Raw genomic sequence first — 26451 nt, forward strand, 5'->3', positions numbered from 1 at the left:
TGTGGGGTTGGTGTCCAGCCCTGAAACCTTTGTGGGGTTGGTTTCCAGCCCTGAAACCTTTGTGGGGTTGGTTTCCAGCCCTGATACCTTTGTGGGGTTGGTGTCCAGTCCTGGCTCTGTGTGTGAAATCTGATCGTTCTCCCGGTGTTTGTGTGAGGTACTTTCCAGTCTCTGAATTGCCAAAAGTTTGCGATTGTGATTGTTTGTGCCTGGAGATAGATCAGCATCTGAAGTGTTTTATCTGCCATTTGTACCAGAACAGGTGGATTTGAATGTGTGCTTTTTAACATAATTTAAAACTTTAATTTTTTAAACTATTTTCAAGGTTTTCCATGCTGTTTTGTATACTTATTCTTAAAATTTACATTCCTATGTAATTGCTTTGACACGTCACCTTTTTCATTCATTTGTGCTGGTTCCCTCAAAGACAATGTACCTGCCATCACTATCTCTATCATCTAACTGTAAACTCTGATGCTTGATAAGGAGCAGTTTATAACACTGAGATTTATGATAATGTCTCCAAACAAAGGTCTCCTTTTGGTTGAGCTTAAAGCCTCTTTATCATAATTGTTAACAAGTAACTTAAAGTGTGTCTCCTATGAGAAGTGGAAAGATTTACAGCCAAGCAGTTTCCCCCCCGCCAGCTTATTTTATCCCACCTGTTACATTCCAGGCAAAGTCAACATTCCAATAGGCATGTCTGTGCTATAATGTTCAGAATCTGTGTTTTGGGGATTCAATGACAGTAACATAAACCGAACTTTTCTATAGGCTTATATCTATACCTGCCTTCCCTTTGTTTATCTACCCTCCTTACACATCCAGTCACTCAGCAAACGACGAGTAAGATCCTGTTCACTTACTGAACCAAGTCATCACCTGCTTATTGTCACATCCACACAACCAAAATAGAGAAATTTAAAAAATTGTGCTAAAAGTGAACATACTGTGTATGACACCTACAGTATGTCATTAAGGTAAGGGTGGGTGTGTATGCAAGAAATAATAACTGTAATGGTGACATTTTGCAAATCCACATGGAAATGATGTTAGGGCATACAATTTGAGATTACCTAGTTTTTCATATTTTTTAATATTTTGATTTTGCACTGTCATAATATCATTTGGAGCACTAGCTTCCACCAGTGGGTGAAGGATGAATTAATAGTTACAAAGAATTCATTCCTCAAACTATATAGCGGGTATGAAATCGTATTATTGGTTATCAATATTTATTGCATAGAAATGGAATCTAATTTAACCCAAGGGCACAAAATGACTATTGCATTGAATTTGCATGATGTTGCAAGATCGTTTATGTGCACTAGGTGGCGATAGGGATGTATCTATTCAAATTTCATTTCACATAGCTGATGAAGTGCTTTTACACCAAAAGATGTACTTCAGATTATTTGCCTGTACCTCTCTGTATATTTTACTGGACATCTGTAGATTGGAGTCAATGTTCGTGAGGCTGCAGTTTTGTGTCTGTTCTTTTTATTGATGTCCTGATTCATGAAGTAGTTTTCGTTGTTGGCAGTTGTGTGACAGGTATCCGGAAGGTGTTAATTTGATCTCTCTCAGTTCAACTTCCATCATTTACAATTAAAACAGCTCACACAGGGGAATGTTTGAGGAGAAGTGCAGGGAGATAACAGGGGGATAGTAGGCATCTGGAACTTAAATGGCTACCTGGAGAGCCTGGAGGGTCAAAAGTGCCACCCTCCAGGTAAATAGCTAAGCAATGTGATAGAAAAGTATGCTGGATTGGAGGCCTGCATGTGTGAACAGGATGGGCTGCCAATAACATGTCTGGGAACAGATGAGGCAGATTCCATGCCGGGGGCTGTTGGAGAAAGGCTAACAGATGCCCCCAGGATTCCCGGTTTAACTTCCCACTACGTAAATCTCAAAGGTCTTTCCTGAACACTTCCTTCCACACATATCCAGTAGCACCCCCACGCACTTTCCACAGAGAGGCAGAGGTATTTCCTGTGCATCTTGACTCTGCCCTGTTTTTAACATTATTTCACAAATGCACAAATTATTGGCTTGGCAGTGTTCATGCCTATCCTTGGTTTTTTTCATGACTGGCTAAAGGGTGTTTATTGGGAGGCAATAAGTTAATCACTCAAGAAACTTTTATCATTTTGTCATTGCAGCATTTTGTATGTCAAAACTAAAGTTTTATTAATTGCATGCATATTTGTCCGGATTTCTGTCATGTTTATATATCAAGTACTTGTGGGGTGAGAATTTTTGTTAATCATAATACTTCTTTAGTGTCTCTGTGTCAAACATGTTAAACATTATTTAGTACTAATGTGTATTGTTGTCTCCAGGTTACTGATGTTGGACTGCTGACTTCAAGAAGAGGTTATAGTAAAAGAAAAGTTAAATATTAAATAATAGTCATGGATGTTCAGTTTGTAGCAGAGATGTGATGCTGTGGATTATCATTTAACAGAGTGGTGTCATTACACGAAGAGGGTGGGATTTAATCTGGACCAGGCTGTGTTTCTCATTTTCACATAGGTTTTCACTGGGTACCTGGGTAAATATGTGATTCTAAAATGCGCTTTGTGTCAGTTTATCCCTCACAAACTTACTGAAAATATGTACATATCGAATGCAGTGAGGTGTTGCTTACATGTGAATTGCTTTTATTTTTTCAGAACATTAGCCTGTTGTGTTTAGCTAGTTTTACACATCCACCGTCTGGCCAGAGACTCAGTGGGATCTCCTAACTGGCTTTCATTAGACATGCTCTTTCATTTTGTTAAGTCTTGAACAAATTAAATGAAAATTCAACCTATTGATACATGGAGGGATGTTTGAGGTAGGCCTTAGACCTTCAGATAGGCCGTAGATCTCAATATAAAGACTCTGCCTTTTCAAATATGCCCTTAAGAAAGCCAAATCCTCATAAAATGCTCAAAAAATTAACCACAAATAGAAAGTTTAAGAAGTAATAATTGATTAATTGAAAATTCTTTACATATTTGGAGAATAACACAATTAAAGATATTTATATCTGTAATTCACCTACAGTATATACAAGTTGAGGAATCATCTGATGATGTCTGTGGGGACAGTGTACGTAGATGAAAGGACAATACAGAAGCTCCTCACTTAATGACCTACCTGTTTAATGACCGCCCAGACTTACGACTGGCTCTCTGATCAGTTGGGATTGAACACTGTATGAGAACTTTGGCCATGGAATCGACAGCGTGGTGTTTCAGCGTCAAGTGTCTCATCTCACATCACCCTTACTCAGTCTCAGTCTCAGTCTTGTTCCCGCAGTCAGTCAGTATTCACTACATTAGCGTTTGCAATCAACAAGACTACATATTTAATTTATTAATTTGTACTTTATTGTGTACCCCATAGTACAAGATGTTGGCAAAATTTCATTCAACACTTGCCACTCCAGGCCAAGTTCTGAGTGGACTCATGATACAGTAGGGAGTTGTGTTTTTGCTTTATTGCAGTTCCCCTTTCTATCCACCTACTGCAGTTTGGAGCCCATGCATCAGGTTACTCTTCACCGATCTCACATCTCCAGCTGGCTATCTCCGCAGTTCCTCTGCAGCTGATGTCTCTTTCAGCACAGGGACATTGTTGTTACAGGTGTGTCTGTTGAGACATCATCTGCTTTGAGTTATAAGGTCCCAACAGGTGCACTGTTAGCTGTTTGGTGTAAATAAGCAATGCCATTTTAAAGATTATAGTAGCGATGTTGTGGCTATATTTTCCTTTGTTAACTTTATATGGAAGAATATACAGTAATACATGGGGGGGGGGATTCTATTTTTTTTTATTCTTTTACCCACAATAAACAAAGCCCCCGTGAAGACCAAAGAAAACTACAAAGAACATACATAAGGCCTAAATAAAATTACTGTTCATAATATGAGCAGGGAGGCAGGTAATTTTATGCATAAACCTGATTGTTCGTTAAGTGTATATATATAAATAAAAGATGTACTTTATTCTGTGGGGAAATTCTTTGTTCACAAACTCCATGAAACACACAGATACATATGATTTAACAGCAAGCTTGGGGGGTCACAGCACAGGGTCAACCAGAGAGCAACACCCCTGGAGGGGTTAGGGGCCTTGATCAAGGGCTCGCTGGTGGCATCAGTCTGTCATCCCTGGGATTCAAACCCACAACCTTCCAATTGTAGGCAGAGAGTTCTAATGCACTGAGCCACTCACCACCACATCACTGAGTCTGCCTTCACCTTGCATGCTGTGCTGCCTGGGACCGGGATGTGCTCCAGGGCTCTTCATGGCCCCAGGACAAGTACTTGGAAGATGGATATGAATAATGGCACCATTTATTAGCTGATTATGAAATTCTACATGTTCCCAAATACAGTGCTGTAATGCTTGCGTTCATTTTTGTTGCATTTTCTGAATTTCCACCAAGCTCACCTACCCTAGTGCTGACTCTCAGGATAGTGGGTGGCAGGTCTGTGCTGGACTGGGTTTGAGACAACAGGATTCCTGTGGAAAGCACTCCAGTTCTCAGAGGATGATGCTTTCGGGAAAGCACTCCAGTTCTCAGAGGATGATGCTTTCGGGAAAGCACGTTCAGTTCTCTTTGGTGTTTTGTAAAGTCATTAAAGTCGTTTATTGGAATACTGAGATGGACTGGAACCAATTCCAAGGACCCATCCATAGTGGAAAGAGGGTCCATGGATTAAGGTATTATTTATAGTCAAATCAGTTTGAAATGAACATTTCAGGACAAAATAAAAAAAAAAAAAACGGTTCTGTTTTGTGATGTAATGTAATGTCAATGTAAATGAAAAAAATAAAATAAAATAATTTGTATGTGTTGAATGCAAGCAACTTTTTCATTGTTTTTCATCTCAGATAGGAAAATGACAGTTGTGGTCTTCTCTATCAAATATAAAGATGCACGGCACTCACCAGAATTTAATTTCAAGCAAGACCTGGGTAAGACTATGCAGCATTTTCAAATAGGCTTTGTGTTTGTTCCTGGGACTTGGAAGATGGAAAATTTCTATCAACAACCAGCAGGCAATGTTTTTCTAGCTGTGTAAGCCATTAAAAAAAGACACGCTAAAATCATACCGCTGTGCTGTTCCACAATGGTTAAAAGCACACTGACATGAGCCATTTGCATTTTTTGAGTGACATACCCTGGTTTTTATCTTGTCATCAGTGTAATGACAATGATGCAAACTCATAAATATACCCTTCAAATATGAAACTTTACGATGTATTAACATGGCTGTTGATTTAAAAATACAAAACAACTGTTTTTGGCTGATGTTCATTTGAGCAGAACTTGAAACCATGCTTAACAGTAATTGCACAGGGGCTGCAGTCAGTGCATGCAAACGTGATGTTGTAATTGGTAAATTCCCGAGCTTCAAAAGACTTGGATCCCCTCCCCCCTGCACCGCTATTATAATAATCCCCGAGATCAGTGTATGAAGACGGCCAGCATCCTTCTCTGCTTGTCCATGCAACAACTGCTCTTTCGTACATGTTGTAACATAAACAGCACTCTTGCCTCTTTTCATTGTTCATGTTTTTCTAAATTTAAGGTTCTAGGGAAAGGAAACTTTTGGATTTCTCTAAAGGCATCTACAAATTGTTACATATTTCTTGATGGACCTAAGAGGAACTGTCCAAGCTGCTGGAACTAAATACCTAAAGAAGCAATATGAACAGACTTATGCCCCTGATAACCTAAGAGACTAAACTCATTTTTGACCTCATTTGACCTCAGATGTTTCACTAATGGGTAATGGAATTAAAGCATATTACTGTGACTTGAAACAAAATGAGGTAAGTTCTTAATTGTCTAATGGTGTCACACCTTCACTTAAATGAGGCAGTGCCCTGTGGGAGACCGTGAGAGATCACTAGGCAGATTAGGAGCAGTGCCCAGGGCAGCGACAAAGCTGTGAAGTTTGCTGTTTCCGTTTTATTACAATGCAAATGAATACTTTCACAGTTTTACAGTTAGCTAGCATGGATAGATATGTTTTCTTTTTAGTGTTGAGTCTTTCCCTTTACAAAACATTTAATTTAACCTGATATAGTCTAAGGTTATGTAAATATAAATATAAAAGATTACATAAAATTCCCAGAGTCTCTCTGATAACACTTGGTAAAGATACTGTCAGAAAGCTAAGACATTACGTGAGATTTACACAACACCATGATACTCGCTTATCTCCCCATAACAATATAAAAGAAACATGTCCAGTCATTCAGTGATGTGTTGACATGTTTTGTTTTTTTTTAAACTAGCATTCATGAGAAACACCAAATGATTTCCACCCTCTGCACAACCTGGAACAGTATGTGCATTTCAGCCTTCATGAGACCATGGCTGGTGCAGCCTCTACTGTGACACAGCTGTTAATAAAAGGCTTCCAGCGGATGTGTAAGATCACAGGGCTGCCCCGTGGTCTGAGGTTCTGTGAGTTTTTCTCAGGTCCTGGCAGTGGAAGTTTGCTGCAAGTTATTTAATTGTGGCGGGTTAAACTTTATTTTGTTTTGTCTGGCACCATTTCTCTGGCTCTCTAATTCAATATTAATATTAAAATTAACTTTATATGTCATCGTTATACTTTTCCACTCATTCAGAGAAATATGAAACATTTTCTAAAACTTATTCATTTAGCAGACGCTTTTATCCAAAGCATCGTACAATTCGGAAAGCAGGAACAGCCAGTCCCTGCAGCAATTGGGGATTTAGGGCCATTTCTCAAGGGCCTGGCAGTGACATCATTCTGCTGACCACGAGATTTCATTGAGCAACACACCACCCTGAAACACAACTATGTTGCATCTGCTATCTATTAGAAAGAGTGTGGGCAGAATATTATCCATTCGGCTCTCTTTAACATTGGAATGAAGAGCTGGAAGCAAAGTTGATGGATCCTATGAATGCATGTTTTGGTCAATTTACACCTGGCATGAGGGCATCATTTAAGAATATCTCTAAAGTGGATTTGTAGGAAACAGACTGTTTGTATTTTAAATTGGACAACTTGCTTTTTCACGTTTGACTTCATGAGCGTGGAATTCATCATGGTTTTTGTTCATGATCTGTGAGATTAGATTCTAGAAGATCTGCTGTAAGCAGTTGTTCACACTAGAGGGACGTAGGAATGGGTTAAAGGGTTTCACACGCACTTGTAACCCTGGATGAGATGAAGAACAGTACAATAGTGTGGATTACACCTTTTGTAGACCAGAAAGGAAATACTGGATGCTGACTGGCAGTATGCATGCCTCACAAAAGACTTGCTTTCAAGGCAAATGAATAAAATAAGTGATTGTGGGTTTGTTGAGCTGGCATATTTGCTCCATGCTTTTGTCTTAGGACTCAACTGAAGGCTGTCTTTTAAAACAGGTAACAAGCCAGGCACACTCCAGTACAACATAAGGACACGTCCCAGACAGCACCATGTTATTGTTTCAACGTTGAATTATAGTTAAATGCGTTGAATTATGGTCAGTGTTAAAATATCAACATTGAAACTGAATTGATTTTTGGTAAGATCTTCAATTTTGAAAAATTGATGGTGGTGAAACCTTGATTCAATGTTGATATAAAGTGGAAGATTGAAGATCAACGTTGTTTCAACCTTTTTGTCTGATATGGAATCAATGTCATTTCAACATATGTGTGCTGTCTGGGGTACATCTGCTCACAGGCCATCAGCAGGCACCAGTTCTCCTGAGTTGCGTATCTTTGGGTTGTTGGAGAAAAAAACATTAGGAATATTCATAATTGGATGCACACACATACTCATTCACAAATTCCAACCAGCCATATAGGTGTGAGAGAACCACGTTACAAGCTCAGTGATTAAGCCACACTGACTGATACACCCTGGATTGGATGCCAGTCCATCACAGGATTCATATACATCCATACAGTAGCAGCACTTTCAACTCACCAACACATCTTTGTGTGCCTGTCTCTGTTTTTCTAGTAATCTGGAACATTTAACAGAAAATGTATGTATGACGTGAGGAATGGTTCTGTCCATTTACCAACAATATCAGGTCAGGCAGGCTTCAAATGAATGAATGAATGAGCAAATGAATATCTAATTTTGGAAACTCATAAGGAGTCAAATATGTGTACAGAAATTGTCTTAAAAGAATGCTTAGAATCTGTCTTCAAATACATTTTTCAAATACAATTCAATGACCTTCCATAAACATTTACTTGTTCCAATGAATATAACCTAAAACCCATTCAGGGAAAAGAAGATGTACTGTAAACCTTTTCTTAGCCTTGGTGATGCATTTGGCTTCACAGTGGAATGCACTTTGGGTAGGAATATAGACTTGTCTATAGACGTGTCTAAACAGGAGCTCTATCGTCTGTGGATACTGAGGGCAGAGAGGAATTCGCTCTGCTTCGGTTCAGGCACCTGAGCATTCACATGTTCCTACCCAGTCCTGCATCTGCATTTTTAGTAGAAATTAAGCTATTTTCACTCTCCTTTATTTTAATTTTAAGTATTTAAGAAGATTAAAGTTAAAAATATAAGATAACCTGGGCAAGGTTGCAATACTACTCGGTACAATCTTTGTGCAAGCTGTTTTACATCTCATAGCTAGTTATCATTTAAACTAAATTTGTTTTTTCTAATTTTAGCTAGTTAAGTATACCTTGATACTTATTAGTATATGTACACAATGGAAAGCGGGCGGCTTGGTGCTCAATACTGTTGTCTCATTACATCTTCATTGTTGGAAATCTAAAACCCTCCTCTGCTGCATGTGTATGGACATCAGTTGTGCTCCCATCACTGTGCTGGTTTCTTCCAGCTTCTCCAGTTTCCAGTCAGCATCTGTAAATCTCCCACAGTGTGTGTGGGCTCCGTGCCGGGTAGCATGCAGTCCAGGGTGCACAGTGCCGTGTGCCCTATACAGCCCTCCGTGACCCTGAGTTTGGCAAAAGAATGCATTTCACAGTGTAATAAATCTTTTAAATTTCGGCATAATATTTATTCACTGAACCCGCCCGTTTAGGTTAATAATTATTATTCAGGGCTGTGTCTGAAAGACCTATTCAAAAGTACCAACTAGTCAGTCAACACTGACAAAGTAGGCAAAGAAGAATTCACTCTGGTGTGCCATTTGTGGTGTTTGTTTCAGAATAAAGTGCATCAATAATCCAGCAGTTCATTATTTGAACTCTGTCAGTTTATTTAAGCTTCTATAACCTGATTTAGTGCACATATTCAGAGCTGCAACACGGAGGGATGGACAATACTGCGGCTCTAAATAAGTTAAAATACACGATATGCTTTTTCCGTATAGTATTTGTTCTGCAATGACGAAAAGATGCAGACATTTTATCTATCCATTAGTACCTTTAAAAGTAACCATTAACCCAAGCTGGTAATACGACAGACATTTTCAATTTCAGTTTCTTTGTTTTAAATTTTATTTAACCTTTCAAACTTGCGCATTGAGGTTTTGCTTGGGAGCATTGTTCACAAACGAACATTGGCGTGCAGCATTTGAAATTGTCGTAACTAATACAAACCAAATAAATAAACGGTGTAAGTGAGAAAGCGACCGCAAACAGTTAATGATCAAAGAGCGACGCTGGTCCCAGTGGCTGCCGCTCGTTACCCCGTCAGCCTGAGATCGCGATCCCTCCCTATGGAGACGCGTTAGGACCCTGAAGGTTTGCGTTTCTCCGACCTTGCCGGGCACTTCTCCTCCCTCTCTTGTTAGGAATCAGGCTGCCCGGGCTCATCAGCTGGTCCCAGGGCTTTGACTCGCAGCTTAAGTGGGAAACGGACGGGGCACCTTTAGTTCATCTCTACCAATATATCTCATGTAGTCTTGTAAGTGATCAAAAAGGAATCTGAGATGCACAAAAGGTAAATATGCATCTACCTCCTGCTCAGCCAGACAATGGAAGTTCTTCTTAGAGAAGCATTTAGATATTTATGTATACTTTACTTACAGGTGTTACTTGTTGGAGCCCTTAATATGCCTCATCATTTTTACCGTCATCCCAGGAAAATCACAACGGATGGGTAAGTGTGTGTTTGTTTTGTTTGAGAATCATTTATCAGAATCAGTCGGCTTATTAAACTGTTGTACTCTGCTGGGTTGATTACTTTAGTGCATAGGATGGTATTCTTATCTATAAGGAAGAAAGACGCCTCCACGCATCTGGATAACACTTAACAATTAGGTTTAATAGATCTTGAAGCACTTTTATACCTTGCAATAGTCTTTGAATGAGATACTGCCGCAAATAACGCGCGACTTTGAAGACTGCGTGGCGTTGCTGAAAGCAACTACCAGAACTCCACATAACCCGAGTGATTAGAATTAGATCATTTTCACTCAATCTATAATAATGATTTTATTGTTTATAGCATTTTTGGAACAAAGAAAAACTGTTTGTTAATATATCTTAAGGCAAAAAATACATTTTACTAATTTAGTTGTAGCTGCAATATTTTCAAAATAAAATGTCACAGTATAAGCAAATTGCTTTTTTACGCTTTCACTGTCGTGCACCGCTAGTTTTCTGGTACTTCAGTGACGTTTTGCGTCCATCCCTAATGATTTTAAAAAGTACATGTTAGACCGTAATGCCCATGTCTAGTGAATACTACGTGATATTTGATCCAGAAGATTATGTTTCTTGTTAAATGCGGAACATTATTTTTTGGGGGTAACAGGCCACTGATTTATAAGTACACATGCTGGAGAGTTACTGTCATGTTGTGGATCACGTAGATATATAATTTGTGTAGTAGTACATTAAAACTGGAAGATGCAGTTATGCTAAATTCAAATATGTTAATATGCGTTAATGGTATTAACTGTGATTAACGTGCTACGGGTGCCAGTTTTGGGCGATTCTTTAAAATGCATTGTTTAGTGTTAACATGTAGGCCTGGGTTATTTTCTTTGAGCACCTGACCAGCGGGAAGGCTCACAAGTCAAAGACATTTGGCTGTGACAGAGCTGTGGCTCTGCACACTGTTCACAGTTGGGCTTTCTTACTTTCTAAGTAGGAGGATTAGTGCAGATTAAATTTTCTATAGAGTGTTTTCAGTTTGGTGATTGAGACAAAGACAGCACTCTGGCAAGAGAATGGATGAAATCCAGGGATGTTTCATTCTTGTTGGTTTCTGCTGTCTGCCTATATCATTGTTTTAGACGTTCACTTTAGAAGGATGGACCCAGATGTAGTCACACATACTGTAGTTTGCTTTTCTGAGAATTTCCAGAAATTCTGAGAATATTGAATAGAAAGGCTTAATTATGTTTTTTTTCTGCTTGTCTGATGTATATAAGTAATGAATGTGAAATGTGAAAATACATGCTACTATAGGTCGGTACCTGGATATTTAATTACAACTACTGCAATGTCTCATTGTCCAGTTTTATAAATATTCGGTGGGTTAGTTATTCAGCTGTCAGATGGAAGGCAAGCGAGAAACTGAGAAGACCCCCATAAATATTTGATTGATGGAGATCAGTGTGGCAGCTTTGATAATAGCCAGACAAAGAGTGGTCCTCATCACCTCTTAAGAGCAAGACCCATTGCAGATTTGGCAGTGCTTAGATCTTGATGAGCATTTATTAAAAATCATTTATTTTATGATACCGTGATTTATGAGTTGCCCATGTTGGTTCTTTCAGAGTATATAAACAATGTATATTTTAATAATAATAACCAATTCTTTGCCATAGCAATAACATTAAGGGTGGAGGAATGATGTCCCTGTATATTTTACAATCACACATTGACTATATTTCCCTGGCATAATTAAAGTGTATCAAGTTATCAAGCATTTCCAAGAATCTACAGTATATGTATGACCACATTTCTGCTTAATGAGACTTTCAGCAGTATACATCTTACTTTACATTCACACTTGACCACAATGTTTGAGGACAGATTTTACGTGCTCTAAATTAATACTTAGATGTTGCATTACATATAAAAAATAAAGTGTTTCATTCAAGTCATGGTAAATACTGTAACAGTTCACAACCAAGGGAAGGCAGGCGTTTGTGAACAGGGAAAGTTCATAGACTACGATTTGCTTTTGAAATGTTGAATGAATAAGGATGTCAGTTGCTGGTTGATTGATGGAAAATGGTAGCTGTTGTAATCAACTGAAAGGAAATATTGGATAATAACAGCAGATACTTATTATCAAAGTTAACATACCAGGTTCATCTTCAGAATAGGTATTTAAACCACAGTTTTGAATAATTCTTCTCAGCTGCATCATTCATCACTTTTAGATTTATAATCACATTAGCAAGTGATTAAAAAGCTATAGGTGATGGCCTTTGATTGTTTTCCACTAATTCTAAAAAAGTCACATTTGTCATTAATAGCCGTTTTTGGTGTATTTTAAATTGTATCGACTATACTTTTATAGAAATGGAAAAAAAATAAATGCATGTCCTAGGGTTTTAGAAAGTGACTTGCTCTAACTCGACCTTGTCAAGGTGGAGCTGTATAAATGATTTTAAGTGCTCGGACTTGTCTTGGGGAGGCTGTGAATACCAAATCATAAACCACAAATTATAAACCATCTTCTCGACAATTTAATTTCAATCAATCCATTTTCCAAAACTGCCTGTCCTATTCAGGGTTGTGGGGGGTCCAGAGCCTATTCTGGAGGCTACGGGCGCAACAATTTAACATTTCTAATGCTTTTTTTTTTTTACTACTCATTAGCAGAGTCAGTGTTTCTCAAAGCTAATGAAATTCTTGTGTGGGAGCAGTCAACGATCGCCTTCGCAAGTATGGCATGTACAGTACTGGCTCCCCAGTGACCCAGTTGGGTTCAATAATCCACGGATTTTCCACTCAAAAAAACAAATTCTCTAAATGGTGTTTTTCTCCAGGATTTGTTAGGATTTTGTCAGCGCCCAGGAGGGGGTCCATTAGCATGTGTGGAATGCTGAGGCAGATCGTGGGATTGTGGCATACCCCTTTTGTGAATGACAGGGCATGGGGAAGTGCTGTGTCCTCAACATGAACTGCTAAGGCATAACCCTGTTTTCTGGGATTAAGCAGTTGAGAATGATATGCTAAAATTTTGGGATGTACATAAATCCAGTGGGTTTAATTTTTTTAATATATTTTTCTTATTTTTCTTGTTTCTTGTTATTATAGACACTGTTGGGTTATTCTGTGATGCAAGAGTTATAGTGTTTCTATGGAAACAAATGCTTCTCTCTTTATCTTCTCCCTCACTTGTCACCCTCACCTTCTTGCCCTTTTCCTTTCCTTGTTTACAAAGCCTGGGGTCTTAGTGAGCCATTCTTTTAGCGGCTCGACAAGAAAGCAGCATGTGTTTTTAGACTGGAGAATGCCAATTTGATGAGTTAGAATGTTTATGTCCACTTTTTGTCCGCACACAATTCCTGTGGAAACTGTCGATCATCTTATCAATAAAGCAGTTGGGGAATGAAAGGACAGAATACATCAAGGGGTTGTTATATATGAGCAAAGGAAAGAAGGCCACAAAAAGCCAGCCGCTTATTTGCCAAAAAAGTATTGAACTGTATCTTGTTTTCGTCGTATTGCCAGTAATGTCGTATATTGAATGGATGGATTCCCTTCTGATAGAATGTACTTTGCTTTTCTGGAGAGTACATAGAGTGAGCTGCTGTAGTGTAGGCTTGATGTACTATTTCAGTTCAGATTTATTATTACATGAACAACTCAGTTGTCATATCCTAGTTTTATTTTTAATGCAACACATCTGGACTCCTTCCTGCCTGGAACTTGTTTTTGAAGCTTTTTCTGTCTGTTGTTACAAAACAGTGTAGAAGGACTTCCAGGTGGTTCTGCATAAATGAACACTGGAATTGTTATTGGATTACTGAGTCTTAACAATAACCTCTTCAGTTTTACTTTTCAGCATCGCAGAAAATGCTTAAAATGTATTTGTTTGCTTATTTTCATTGTTGGAAATGTTTTGGTTGTATGTGATTACCCCATCTTTTTCTATCTCACTGTGCAATTGTGTGTTTTGTGCTACTGTAAAGCTGCAGTTTCCTTTGAGGTTAATAAAGTATCTGTATATCTTATGATAACGGCTCAAATGTTTGGATGTGGTTACTGTAGATCTTTATGACTTATTTATACTGGTAAAACTGTAGACCACAAAACCAAATCATTTTTTATGAAAAATCTGAGAGTAGGAGACAGATAGTTAATGGATATGTGCAACTCCTGAATGAAATGTGAGTCCCATCTCTTAAATTACACGACACTGGGTACGAGCAGTGGAGATGAATGGGGCCCAGCAGTCAGTTAAAGTAACTTTATATGTTGTGTAACTGTATAATGAATCAAAGAACATTTTTAAAGGAAAATATGCTACAGAACAATTTAAAACAATCTACAGTATAGGGCGTTTTCCGTGTGTGGTCATTTGTTGCAAATGATTCCATAGGTCTATGCTTCATATAAACATTCAGTTATGGGGGAGACAAATATCAGGATCCAAAAGCAGGTTTTTGCAGAAGCAATTTCCTCATGCCCAGTTTATATAGGGCATGTGGTTTGTGATCATGTTGGTCTCGGTTGTAGCAGGTGTGGACACTTAGCCGCTGTTAACTGGGGTCGGCTTCTCCAGACTGAGCAGTCTCTTTCACAGCAGTAATTCCCAGCTGCTTTAATTTGCCACCAGTTAAATTTACAACCAGACTAGCTCAGACTATTGCTAAGGATATCGCTAAAACATTAACACTCATTGGCCTCTTCAGCCTCTATTATAGTAGACTCTTACAGCCATAAATACCAGTAGCAGTTATTCAAAAAAGGTGAATGGCAGGCCAGCCGTTCATGCCCTTTCGTGAGTCTCATGCATGCAGGGATAGCTGGAGGTCCAGAGGTCGCACTCATACTATATATTTAGCCCAAAAGTTCTTTTGAAGCCTATCGATTTCTTTATGGCAACAGCTGTGAACAGGATGGTAGTGCCCTCAGTTCACTCTTGTTTGGACCACAGTCTTGCATCAAAGCGATCCAATTTATGCGCAATTTATGTACATGCTATCAGCACATAGTGTGCATCTCTGGATTTAGGGCTGAGTTGGCTTATCATGGCATAGTGATCTCTTTGTACCAAAGACTCCCACTGGAAGTCCCACAATAAGTCACTGTGCATCATTCCATAAATTTAATATGTCAAATCAGTACAGGCAGTCCACCGAGATCTGGTCCCTAAGTCTGTCTTTAAGTTGAATTTATAGGTAAGTTGGAAAAGGTACATGCAGTTCTTACTTACTGTCATTTAGTCAGATGTTTGTCTTAGTACAGACGCTCCTCTACTTACAAACTTTCAATTTATGAACTTACATACGAACGAAGAGGACTGTAAGTCCAAATTGTGTTCCTTGGGCTCCCGTGTCCTGTCCACAACATAAATTTTTTCTTTCTGCGCGCCAATTCCGCCTAGTATGACTTCTGGCGCGGCAGCGTAGTGTGCGTACTCCCAGCATCCTAGCTCTTTGTACTTGCGTATACTGTTAAAATAATGTTGAATAACGACTTACGAACATTTCAAGTTTGGAACGTAACTCGTTTGTAAGTAGAGGAGCATCTGTTTATAGTATATATTTTACCTTTCTATGCATCGTAATAATACTGTACCTAATAACAATAGTAATACAGTAATAATTAAAGTAGCTACATCCAGCACTGTTCTGTACCTCAAGCCGACGAACTGCTGAAGCTGTTCATGTTTTCAAGAGCTTCACAAAGTAGTGTTTGTGTTCATTATTATGAATCATTGTATTTAAGTCAGATTTTTTATTTAATGTGCTTTATGATACAATTATGAGTGTCCATAAGTTGTATTTTTTAACCTGGGGACTGACTGCAATTAGAATAGAGCCTCATAATGTAGAAGTAGTATGCTTTTACAAGAAAAGCTGAAAGGGACAAGGAGGGCTTTACCTTTTGAAGTCTATTGTAGTATTTTCTGTTAAGTAGTTTGGTGCTGCATATCAGCTAATGTATTCTTCCCTTTGTTCTGCCTTTAGTGTTGTCTGTTTTCTTCCCTTTTAAGGGACCATGCAAAATATTCTTGCAAGTTGTGCTGACAGCTGTTGTTTGTTATGTGCTGTCTTTGGTTATCCTCTGATGTTAGCTCTCACGTTGACCTGCTGTTAAAACACAGAGCTGTTGTTACTTGATTCCACAGGAAAGCCGTAATTATTACTTGGACCATTATTTGGTCGTTCCCATTGTTAAACGCACAACCAATAGCCATAATTAGTGCTAAAATCACCCTTAGTACAGTTTAGTACTCCATAAATCTGAGGCATTGAAGCTTAATTATCTCATAATGAATGCCACGTTTGTAGTGTTACTTTAATTATTATAATTTAATTTATTTACAATTTATTTTGCAAGCAACTAGTGTATCACATATGTGTATGATCTTGAGATTTATCTATTTGACTGAATGTAACATAAATGTGAATTCTATGACTAACTACAATAAATAATTTTACTGCCCTACTTTATTATTATAATATAGAAGTAATCCGTCAAAAGTATATGATCACCCTGGCATACCTACAGACAGCGTCTTGTTTTCTGGTGGTAAGTCATTCTGTATTGCCGACCAAAGGCGGGGGTCCTGGGTATGTTGTACTACATCTGTTAGCATATTCAACTTCTACCGTTATGTTATACACCTTCTGTGAGGACTTCCAATAACATCCATCACCACCATACAAGTTTCATCTTTCTGTTTGGGCTTCTGACCCAATTTTTTCTTTAAAATATTCTTGCAACAAAATATAATTTTACCTACATTCCAACAGCAACATCAATAATATCTGCATATTGAACTTAAAGTCAAATCTATTGTTATAACCCTTATTATTGTCGTTGTTGTTATTATTGTTTTTGTTGTTTCTGCTATTGTTATTATTGGGATTGTATTTTCTCCATGTTTCTCCACACCTCATTTGACAGGTAGCATTATATAAATGTAAATATTCTGTCTTTCCAACTGACCTGAGAATATGGCTGGCTTGCACTCTGCCTGTCTTGGGACAAACTGATCTACAAGGGAGGTCTCTCTAGATACTACATGTCATCACCCTTTGTCTGTCGCATGGGATAAAAGTCTGATAAGACCCTGGCAGAATTGTCTTTAGGGACAGGATGGAAAATGGAGGCCTCATCCAAGCAGGAAGAAATTCAGCTCTTTGAATGCATTCATCCAGAGTCCTTTATTAATCTTAAAGGGAGGTCCTTAGCCTATAGAGCCTAGCTAGGCATTGAACATTAGATGCTGATGTGCAGGGTGTGAAAAAGGTCATAGGTTATGCTCTCCTATGGCGCCTATTGGGTATTGCTTGAGAGTTACGGAGAACAGTTTATGAACTAGTTTATAATTCTTGATGTTTTTTTTGTTTTGTAATGATGTCAATGTAACACGCTTTACTTCATTGACTATTTATTTTAGAGTCTGTCTCTTTATGGACAGTGATGCATGTGCTCGTTAATAAATAAATTGAAGCCTGTACACTTTACAAATGTAGAATGTCTGAGTGTAACTGCGGCTTAATTGAATGTAGGAAAAATGGCATGTTTGGAATTGTTCAATAATGGCTTTTCTGTGAATAAAACGAGAAGTTGTAAATCACAATAAGACATAAAAGATTGTAAGCTCATTATAGGGTTACATTTCAGAATTGAAATTTAAAAGATATGTAGTCAAGTCCCCTACCTAGAAACGGTAAAAATAAATGTGGAAATGTGGATGTACAATAAAAAGTGGGTAAGCTTTTTATCCTGTCCCCGTGATATACCATATTCCAAAATTGTTCAAAGTTTTTCACTACTAGGGAATTTTTCCTTGCCACTGTCGCCTCTGGCTTGCTCTCTGGGGGCTTTGGGCAGGGATAATGTAATGTACATTGAAACAATGTAATGTTGTGAAAATGCACTATACAAATAAAACTTAATTGAACTACTTTTTGAAGAGACCAAACAAAATTTTGTGCATTTGTAGAAGTTTATTCTTTCATAGAATATCTTTATTGTCACTGTACAGCGGAACACTGTCATTGTGTTACAGAATGCGGTTTTTGAGTGAAGTCTGCAATACTTCCTCATTTCCTGATGGGTGTTTAGGAAATGCCAAAGCTTTTCAAAGGATGAATGAATTCTTCCTGTTTACTGGCCTTGTCAACACCAATGTGTCAATACTTTGTTGATTTTTACCAGTTCTGAAAATATAATTCCATAAAGGCACGAAAAAGGTTTCTACACAGGGTGTACCATATTAAAGTCAAAACTAGTGTGCCGCAGGGGTCTGTGGAAGAGTCTACATGTAGGGGGTGTGCAAGGATCCGAAATAGGATTGGGGGCACTCTGTGGTTCTTGTGTGTCAACATAGGAATGTTGAGTGAATTTCAGCTCTTACTTTACACTGAGTTCTCCATTATCCATTCAATAGCTAAGTACAAGAAAATAGGGCTAGCAGATGGGACTAACTTGCTATGCCTCGTTTTTGTTACACGGCACAGATGTATTGTACAATGTAGCTTTGGAGTGTAGGAACTAAGTGTAGCTTGTATCAGAGAATTTTTCACAGTGACGGTCATTCAATACATCTTTACAACTTTAACAAATGTTTCTCATAAAAATGCAGTGTATCTTGTGTTCTTGATAATGAGGAAAGTAATCACTAATGTTGTTTGTAGGGGAGGTCATTTGAGGCCAAGTCCTTTTCTGCCTTGAGCTGCAAAAAAAGCTGATCTGGGGCACTGTTCAAATATCTTTTTTTCCTGAACTTGGATGGGGGACAGTGAGGGAAGTCCTCTGTCCATCCCTGTGATGTCAGCCAGATGGCAGAGTGCCGTGCATTGAGACGTGCGAGAGGACAGAGGGACCTTAGCCAGCCGTAGGTCGTTAAAACATTTAGAAAGCAATGAAGGATTTGTAGGGCTATTCTTTTGCTGAGGAATGGCATTGACCATGCATAATGGGAGGGGGGGGGGTCTTCAATCTGGACATGTCTCGCCATTGTAGACCAGTGACGGATGTTCCCATTGCTTCAAACAGCATTAGCTTGTAGAGAAGTAACTCAGGGTGAGGCTGAAAAGGGATCGAAAACAAGTTGTATAGTGCAAAAAATGCCACAGTATTTTTTTTTTTGGATCACTAATTGTTAAAAGAAAAACAAATCCCTTCTGAATCGATCCTTCTACATTAATTAAAGTTTTAGGTCGGAGTGCCTCCTCTTCTGCTGGGTCCTGCTCTCTCACCTGGCTTTTCACCACATCTCGGCCCCCTGCTTTCCAGGATGTGCTGCAATGACCTGCATTTCAGGCAGCCAGTGACATTGGATTCATGGTGGCCATTTCCCCCCTTTTCACTAATCTACTAAACATAAAATTCCTCAGTGATTCATTCTGTGTGGTGGCATTTTAGCTGGATCTCTGAGATTCCTTCAGGGATGCAAAGGGTTTGCTGACAGCCATTGTATCCCAGTTGTCGTTTCAAATTGTCCCTCAGACATCATTTCAAATAGACTCTGAGTCACCATTCTGACTGGATCAGAAAATAACCGATTAAAATGTCAGCCACATATCGAATGTTTTGTCCTGGTATGATTCATCACGATCACTGAGATGCTGATGATTTCCAATGATTTATCTGTAGCGTACCATACTGTATAACCATGATTTTTCCCCCCAAAGTGCTTCAATGTTTATGTAATTGAGGAATTTCATGCCTGTGCCATTCAAATGTAAATATGTGCACACAGTAAAGCCAATAAGATTATCAATGGGCCCTATACATAGTCTGAAATCCTTTGCAGGTTAGGGCTGTAGTTTCGGAATAAAGGAGACCAAAGGGTTACAGCAGTGACTGTAAAAAGAGGCTGCTTGCTGGTCAACAAAAGAACTGGGACTCTTTTCAGCCTCTGGCTTGCTAATTGAGGAGCTGACATTGTCTTCTGCCGAAAAGCCTCTTTGTTTGGCCCCGTGGTCTGTGAGTGAATAAGATGGTTCTGATATAGCTCTGGGCCAAAACGTCACCCCTGCCATCATTTCTTTCCTTGTTACACGAGATTAAAATGTCATCTGTAGTTCTGTGTGTGCGTGTGTGTGTATGCATGCGTGTGTGTGTGTGTGTGTGTGCGTATGCATGCGAGCGGGTTTACATGTGCGTGTGTGTGTGTGTGTGTGCGTATGCATGCGAGCGGGTTTACATGTGAGTGTGTGCGTGTGCGTGTGTGTGTGTGTGTGCGCACGCTTGTGCACGTGAGTAAATGAGCACCATGATCTCCTGATAGCTCTAAGAACACGTAAGGTGCTAAATGCTTCTCCTATTACTGTTTCTTCAAAATCGGAAAAAAAGGTTATAGTCTAGTTACTAATCCTTAAGTATTTGATTTCATTGACAGTCAGTAACTAGGCAACAGGGATTATCACTGAATAATAGGCTGTGACATTCACTATTCCCTGGAATTTGATGCCAGCTTTGAACATCAGGTTTTATGGCCTTTTATATTTGGATTTAATGGCCCTTGTCCTCTTAAACTTATTCCCAGTTCCAAAGTCAATTGGGCAGCTTTCTTATTGCTCGTAAATTTGAAAATGAATGCAGTCACACCATGGGTTGTCTTTGCAGCTCTTCTGTTTGTCAAGAAAGTTAAACTGGGAATTAACTCCTTTGTCACACATGCTGCTTAAAAATACCAGTTATTTATTCAAAGCTAAACAAATCCAACACTAATTTGTGTAGTTCCTTGCATTTATTTAGCTGGCACTTTTATCCAATGTCACGTACAATTGAGAAAGCAGGGTCAGCCGATTTCTGCAGCAATTGGGGTTAATGGCCTTGCTGAAGAGCCCAAAGGTGACATCACTCTGCTAGCCATGTGATTTCAGCCAGTGACCTTCTGATCACAGGCACAGTCTGACAAAGCAAGATTAAAAGTTTTTAATTCAAGGTCTCCAGTTTTTTGAGGTAACTCAGCCTAGCTGGACACTGTTCATAGTAAAATGTGGAGTCGGAGTCGAGGAGTCGGAGTCGGAGACAATTTTGGGTACCTGGAGTCGGAGTCGGAGTCGGCAAAAAGTTAACCGACTCCGACTCCGACTCCTACTAAATTTAAATGGGAATTAAAAAAGTAAGTTGAAATGTCCCAATTCACAAACAGTCATAATGAACTACTTCTCTGCTGTAAGAATAAAGCCCAATGCATGCAGTGCATAATGTTACCACAAAACGAACATGTCAAGTAACCATGAAGCATGCTTTTCATTGACTGTATGCGTCACTATATGGGATGTAATGCACAGGTAAGGTGCGGCACCGCTTTCCATTGTGTCGTGTTCCACTGTTACAGGGAACTGTGAACCTAGCCTAAAGCCCCCCATACATTTACAGATGCACTGCCGATTTTTCGGCCGTTCAACGAGTCATCACGCGTCAAACGCCTGAAAAATCATCTGGTGTGTTCTCAGCTCCGTCGGCTCCCCTTCGCTATGCGCTACCCTTGAAACCTTGTTTTCATTGTGTTTGTCTTTAATCTGGCATTATAGTAGAGTGTTGGCTTCCTAGCCAGTAGTTCTGTGGTGAAATGACATGTATGTTGCCTTCCTTTCCTTCAATGGATGTAGAAAATACATTAGCATAGTATATACATACAGAGGAGTCGGGGAGTCGGAGTCGGAAGATTTAGAAACTGAGGAGTCGGAGTCGGAGCATTTATCTACCGACTCCACAGCCCTGGTAAAATGTGCAACATACACTCTACTTGGTCTTCACCCTTCATCTTTTTTGCTGGCAATAACTCTCAAATCAAATGCAATGGGTTGTTATGGAGGGAACCTACAAAAGAAAGATCTAGAAGGTTTTCTTAACACAAGGACTGTTACGTACCACCTCCACCATGGGAGCACAGCATGGCCCATACGGCTTATTCTTAGCAGAGATCTGCTCAAGACTCGGCAGTTGGGGAACAGAGTGACTGGCCCTTAATAGGCCTCCCGCAGGTGGGGATAATCATTACTTAATTGATTGATTGATGCTGCCCTCATTGCTTTGCAGTCCCAGGTTGGCACTGCCCACAGCTGCCCATTGTGACATGCTGTGTAGGAGTCCGCGTGCTAAAGCTTGTGTTCTGCATATTACTATTCATGTACTAAAGTGGGATAAGGAATTAAGTGGCATTCAAGAACAATTTTTTTGGACTTCGAATCATTATAACCAAAACTATTCTTGCCTGCTAGTTCACAGTTGACATACTGTATTTTATTTGTACAGTTCTTTCTTAGTGTAAATGGGAACTACTGCTTTAGTTCACTTTTCTGGTGGATTCCTCTTCCTCAGTAACAAACACAGGGCAAATTGTTTTATCACTTCGGTAAATCTGGTGGGAGTGGACCAAAACAAGTTGCATAATTTATTTTATTCCCAGTTAATTTGCCTGTAATAAATTCACGCAGAGTGCAGTCACGGTTCAGTATGAGGCTGAAAAATGTCCATTGAGATGTCTCCTGATTATAAATGTTTTAACGGGAATGCAGTTTTGTGTTATGACGCAAATGCACTTTTCTCATTATTTTTCAGCTCCCTGATGGAATACCTTATTTGCTCTGCAGCCAAAAGGGGCAGTATGTTAAAGCAATTTACCTCTGATCTGTTGTATGGATTTACCAGCGTTGAAAATTTTCTTCATAAATTTTGGGCCTGCAGAGACAAGCATGCAAAGTGCATTTTTACTTGTTTGCGTACAGTGACCAATAATATTACTCAAGTCATCTCAAGCCAAGGTGTGTAATTAGGACTGCCACTGACATTTCTCTTCGTCTTGAAATATTGCATTGCATGTTGGAAAAAAAAAATGTAAGTAAACTGCAGAGATCAAAAACCACATTGTGTGTGAATGTTCTTCAGCCTACCTGGATAGCTAATTCAGGAGAAACATAGCACTGTTTTCTTTATCAAACCACTGATGCTGAGTTAAACCCTAATTATAAGGACAATCAAAGATATCGCAATTCCAGACAGACATTAAAGACATTAAATACAGCTTATATGTAAAATCTCAGTAATACTTAAGTTAATATCACCTAACAATCCTAACCTATAGCTAAATCCTTCTGTAAGTGCATGCGATTGTTTTAAAATGAGAGCAGATAAACAGTTAAGTGGTACAACAGAATATTTGGTAATTGCTGAACTTGCTATTCCATATTTCTCTAAAGTGAAACATTTATTTAGAGCCTTGGGATGGCTGGTTTTTCTACTATGAGCAAAAACTTGGAACAGCTTGTATTTGGTAACCTTGTAACCTTGAGTTATCCATAAAACAGGATGGCTCCCCGTTGATTTGACGCTTGTGTCATCCCTTGAAAATCTCAGACATTGCTTCTTAGACATTACTTAGTCAACCTTAATACTTTATTTATAGTAGAATGATTAGTATTTGTCATAAAATAAACTGAAGGAATTAAAATCTCTTCGAGACACATTTTCTCGAGGCGGTTCCTCCTCATTACCATTGACATTCATCACTATTATGAATTATGGTTTCACTCTAAAGCCTCTTCCAGCCCTTGCCAATGGAATTCTGAAGCCCCATTGTGAGTTGGGCTCCCCTTGTCAGGTGCCAGGGATTATGGGTGTAATTAGTATGCTCCTCTGAAAATGACAATGGCTTGGTTTGTTCCCACTGCTATCTGCATAGGAGATCCGCTCAGCTCCTTTTATTTGAAAATAAATGTATTTTTTTTCTCTGTCCCATAGTCACAAGCATACAATGTTTTAACTCTGCTTGAGGTCCCAAAAAAAGCCTAGCTCCTAACATACTGGCATAAAACAGCCTTTGTTCTGTCTGTGGTTTTACTTTAGAAGTAGTATTATTGTGTTTTGGAGTGTTTATTTTAAGTTTTATTTAGGGTCCAGGGCACACAAATTTGTATCACAATGAAGTTTCATAACTGGACAATTTATGACAGTGTCTCATTTCGAAGCAGGACTGATCAAGAAGCAAGAAGAAAAGGTACCACGTTTCTTTAAAATAGTATTTAATAGCTGCAGGCTGTGGGGAACACTTCAGTGATCTGAACAGGCAGAGATCTCAGTGAATTCCCAGTGCAACATGAGCACAACTTGCTGCTTGAAATTCTTTTTCATGGAAGCACAAGTATCTTTTGGAAGAGTTTAGCCGTGGGCTGAACTGGTTCATGTAGCCTAGATGGCCAGTGAAAATGCAGACTTCCTTTGATGTAGTGCTGTTCAGTTTTATACCCATGCTGTGTCATACAGAATGAGACTCATTCAGCAGTACTGAGTACTGAGTATTATTACTGAAGACTCTTCTTCATCGTGGCACTAAGAATTGCCAACCTACTCCTTGCTTGCCCTTTAGGTTAACACATGCTTCACAAGGAGACACAGGCCTTATAGACACCCAAAGAATAAAGTGTTCATGATCCTCAGACGATTCATCATAAACTTCATTGTGTTTACATGTGCATTACTGTCAGGAATAAAGAGGCAAAGTTACCCAGCCTTAGAGAGAGACATGCTGGCTCTTGTTTTGTTTTACAGTTAAAGTATTAAGCCAATTTTTTGTTGCAGATGTTCAGTACTGCATTATTTAAAGAGATTTTAGAGATGTGGATATTACCTCACGGCACCTTAAATCAATTAATGATGGTATTTAGGGAGACTTACTCGTAAAAACTCATATACCCCCTAAGGTCTGGACATAATGACTTTCATCACACTTTCCATTATGTTTTTCAAAAATGACAGAAGCCTATATTTTTGATATGTTGTGGCGTTATATTAACTAATGGTCTTCAGTTGAAGCAGGGTAATATTATTAACACATTATGTTAGGAGTTTGTGGAAGTATGAACCTTGTTTTCTGGTTATAGATTTGTGTTCCAGCTAAAATTCCATCTCTTTTTGAAGTAATGACTTTTGGTAAGCTGTCATATCCCATTTCTGTAGTGTTTATTATCCTGCTGAGCAAGAATACAAGTAAGGATTCTAAAACTGAAGTACCGTTCGTGTGTGCTTTCTCATTGTGTTCTTAAAGTACCAACCAAATATTGGCATCTGATTCAAAATAAATTCAGAAAAGATCTTACTAAAGCTTAGGGCCATAAGCCTTTCAGTGAAGACCAAATTAGAATGCATAGCCCCAGGGAAGCTAAGTGTTCTTTCTAGCATTTTCTCTCTCATAACTCCTCTGTAAACACTGCCCCGACCTGCGCCTGAGGCCGCCTGAGCTCACATCGCTTGGATCACAAAGGGTGTGGCTCTCTGGGGGAGCACAGTTGTTGGCAGCTGTCCTGGAGACGTTCAATACTCCATCCAGCAGACCACAATGGGGTGAAAAGTACACAGACAAGAAACTTTTTTTCCTTAATAAAGTCTGCGGAGACCTGTCAGGTGCCTGAGGTATGGTTGGGTTGAGTGTTGACACACTGGGGTGGGGGAGGCAAAAGACCCTCTGAGTTAGCGCTTCATAGATTCGTCAGGTACACCTTGTCCTGACCCATGCTCTCAGGTATTTGGCTACATTCCTTTTGTGCTTTCTGGCTGCCCGCCTTCCTGCTCCAGTTACAAATTGTTGCTCAATGCAACTGACCTGTGCAAAATGTCTAAGCTTGAGCCTCCTTCAGGTAACTTATTGAGCCCATTTTGTGATCACCGAGCCGAAGACGTCGAACAGCAGGCCTGGGCCCCTTCCAGCCGTCCGCTGTGCCTCTCGATTCCTTGTAATTCCTGCAGACGCACAGTTATATCTGTGGATCATCCTCGCCGACAGCACGCTGCAAGTTACCAGGCTAAAGGTCATGGCTCTGACTGACGGCTAGCCTGTGCTTTTGAGGTTGCCGGCAAGCAGTGTTTCAAAGTGTATTTTGGCTAACGGAGGTTTAGGGTTTCTCAACTGTGGTGTCTTCTGTTTCGTTCCGATAAATTTTTCAATTCACGCAATAATTTTGTACTTCCTAATCCCATCAAGGTGGTGTGTATAGAAAGTCAGTCCTCAGAACCACAGAGTCTATGGCAAGGTGTACGCTATGCAGAATGGCAGAGAAGCTTGTTCTTCCTAATCAGAATACATAGGGCTTGTGTACATGTATGGGTAGGGTGAGCATGTTTCAGAGGCAGGTATTCACATACAGCCAGTTTCTTGAATTCTGGGATACTTTATGGTCTTTTTTTAGAATATATCCGCTTCAGCAGGAGCAGATAAAAAATGAAAGTGCTCTCTCTCTCTCTCTCTCTCTGTTTCTCTCTCTGTCTGTCTTTCTATACGCTGATAATCGATAGGAATGGGGTCTGTGGGGACATTGCCTTGATGTAATTTTATGTCTTTTCTTTTCTCCTCTGGTTATTCATTGCAGAAGTGGCTT

The 26451-nt window shown here is 39.3% G+C and overlaps 1 protein-coding gene across 1 annotated transcript in view; it reads left to right on the top strand.

The window, feature by feature from the left end:
* The first annotated feature begins 9647 nt into the window (after window positions 1-9647).
* LOC111838618 (collagen alpha-1(XVIII) chain) overlaps window positions 9648-26451 on the top strand; it is a 60519-nt gene continuing 43715 nt past the window's right edge. Inside the window, exons 1-2 of the mRNA XM_023801804.2 lie at window positions 9648-9914; window positions 10003-10073. Of these exons, the coding sequence (XP_023657572.2) occupies window positions 9904-9914; window positions 10003-10073 (82 nt within the window). The 5' untranslated portion in view covers window positions 9648-9903. The remainder of the gene's footprint in view (window positions 9915-10002; window positions 10074-26451) is intronic.

The sequence above is a fragment of the Paramormyrops kingsleyae genome, chromosome 16 (assembly GCF_048594095.1).
Source record: "Paramormyrops kingsleyae isolate MSU_618 chromosome 16, PKINGS_0.4, whole genome shotgun sequence".
NCBI classification, from domain to species: domain Eukaryota; kingdom Metazoa; phylum Chordata; class Actinopteri; order Osteoglossiformes; family Mormyridae; genus Paramormyrops; species Paramormyrops kingsleyae.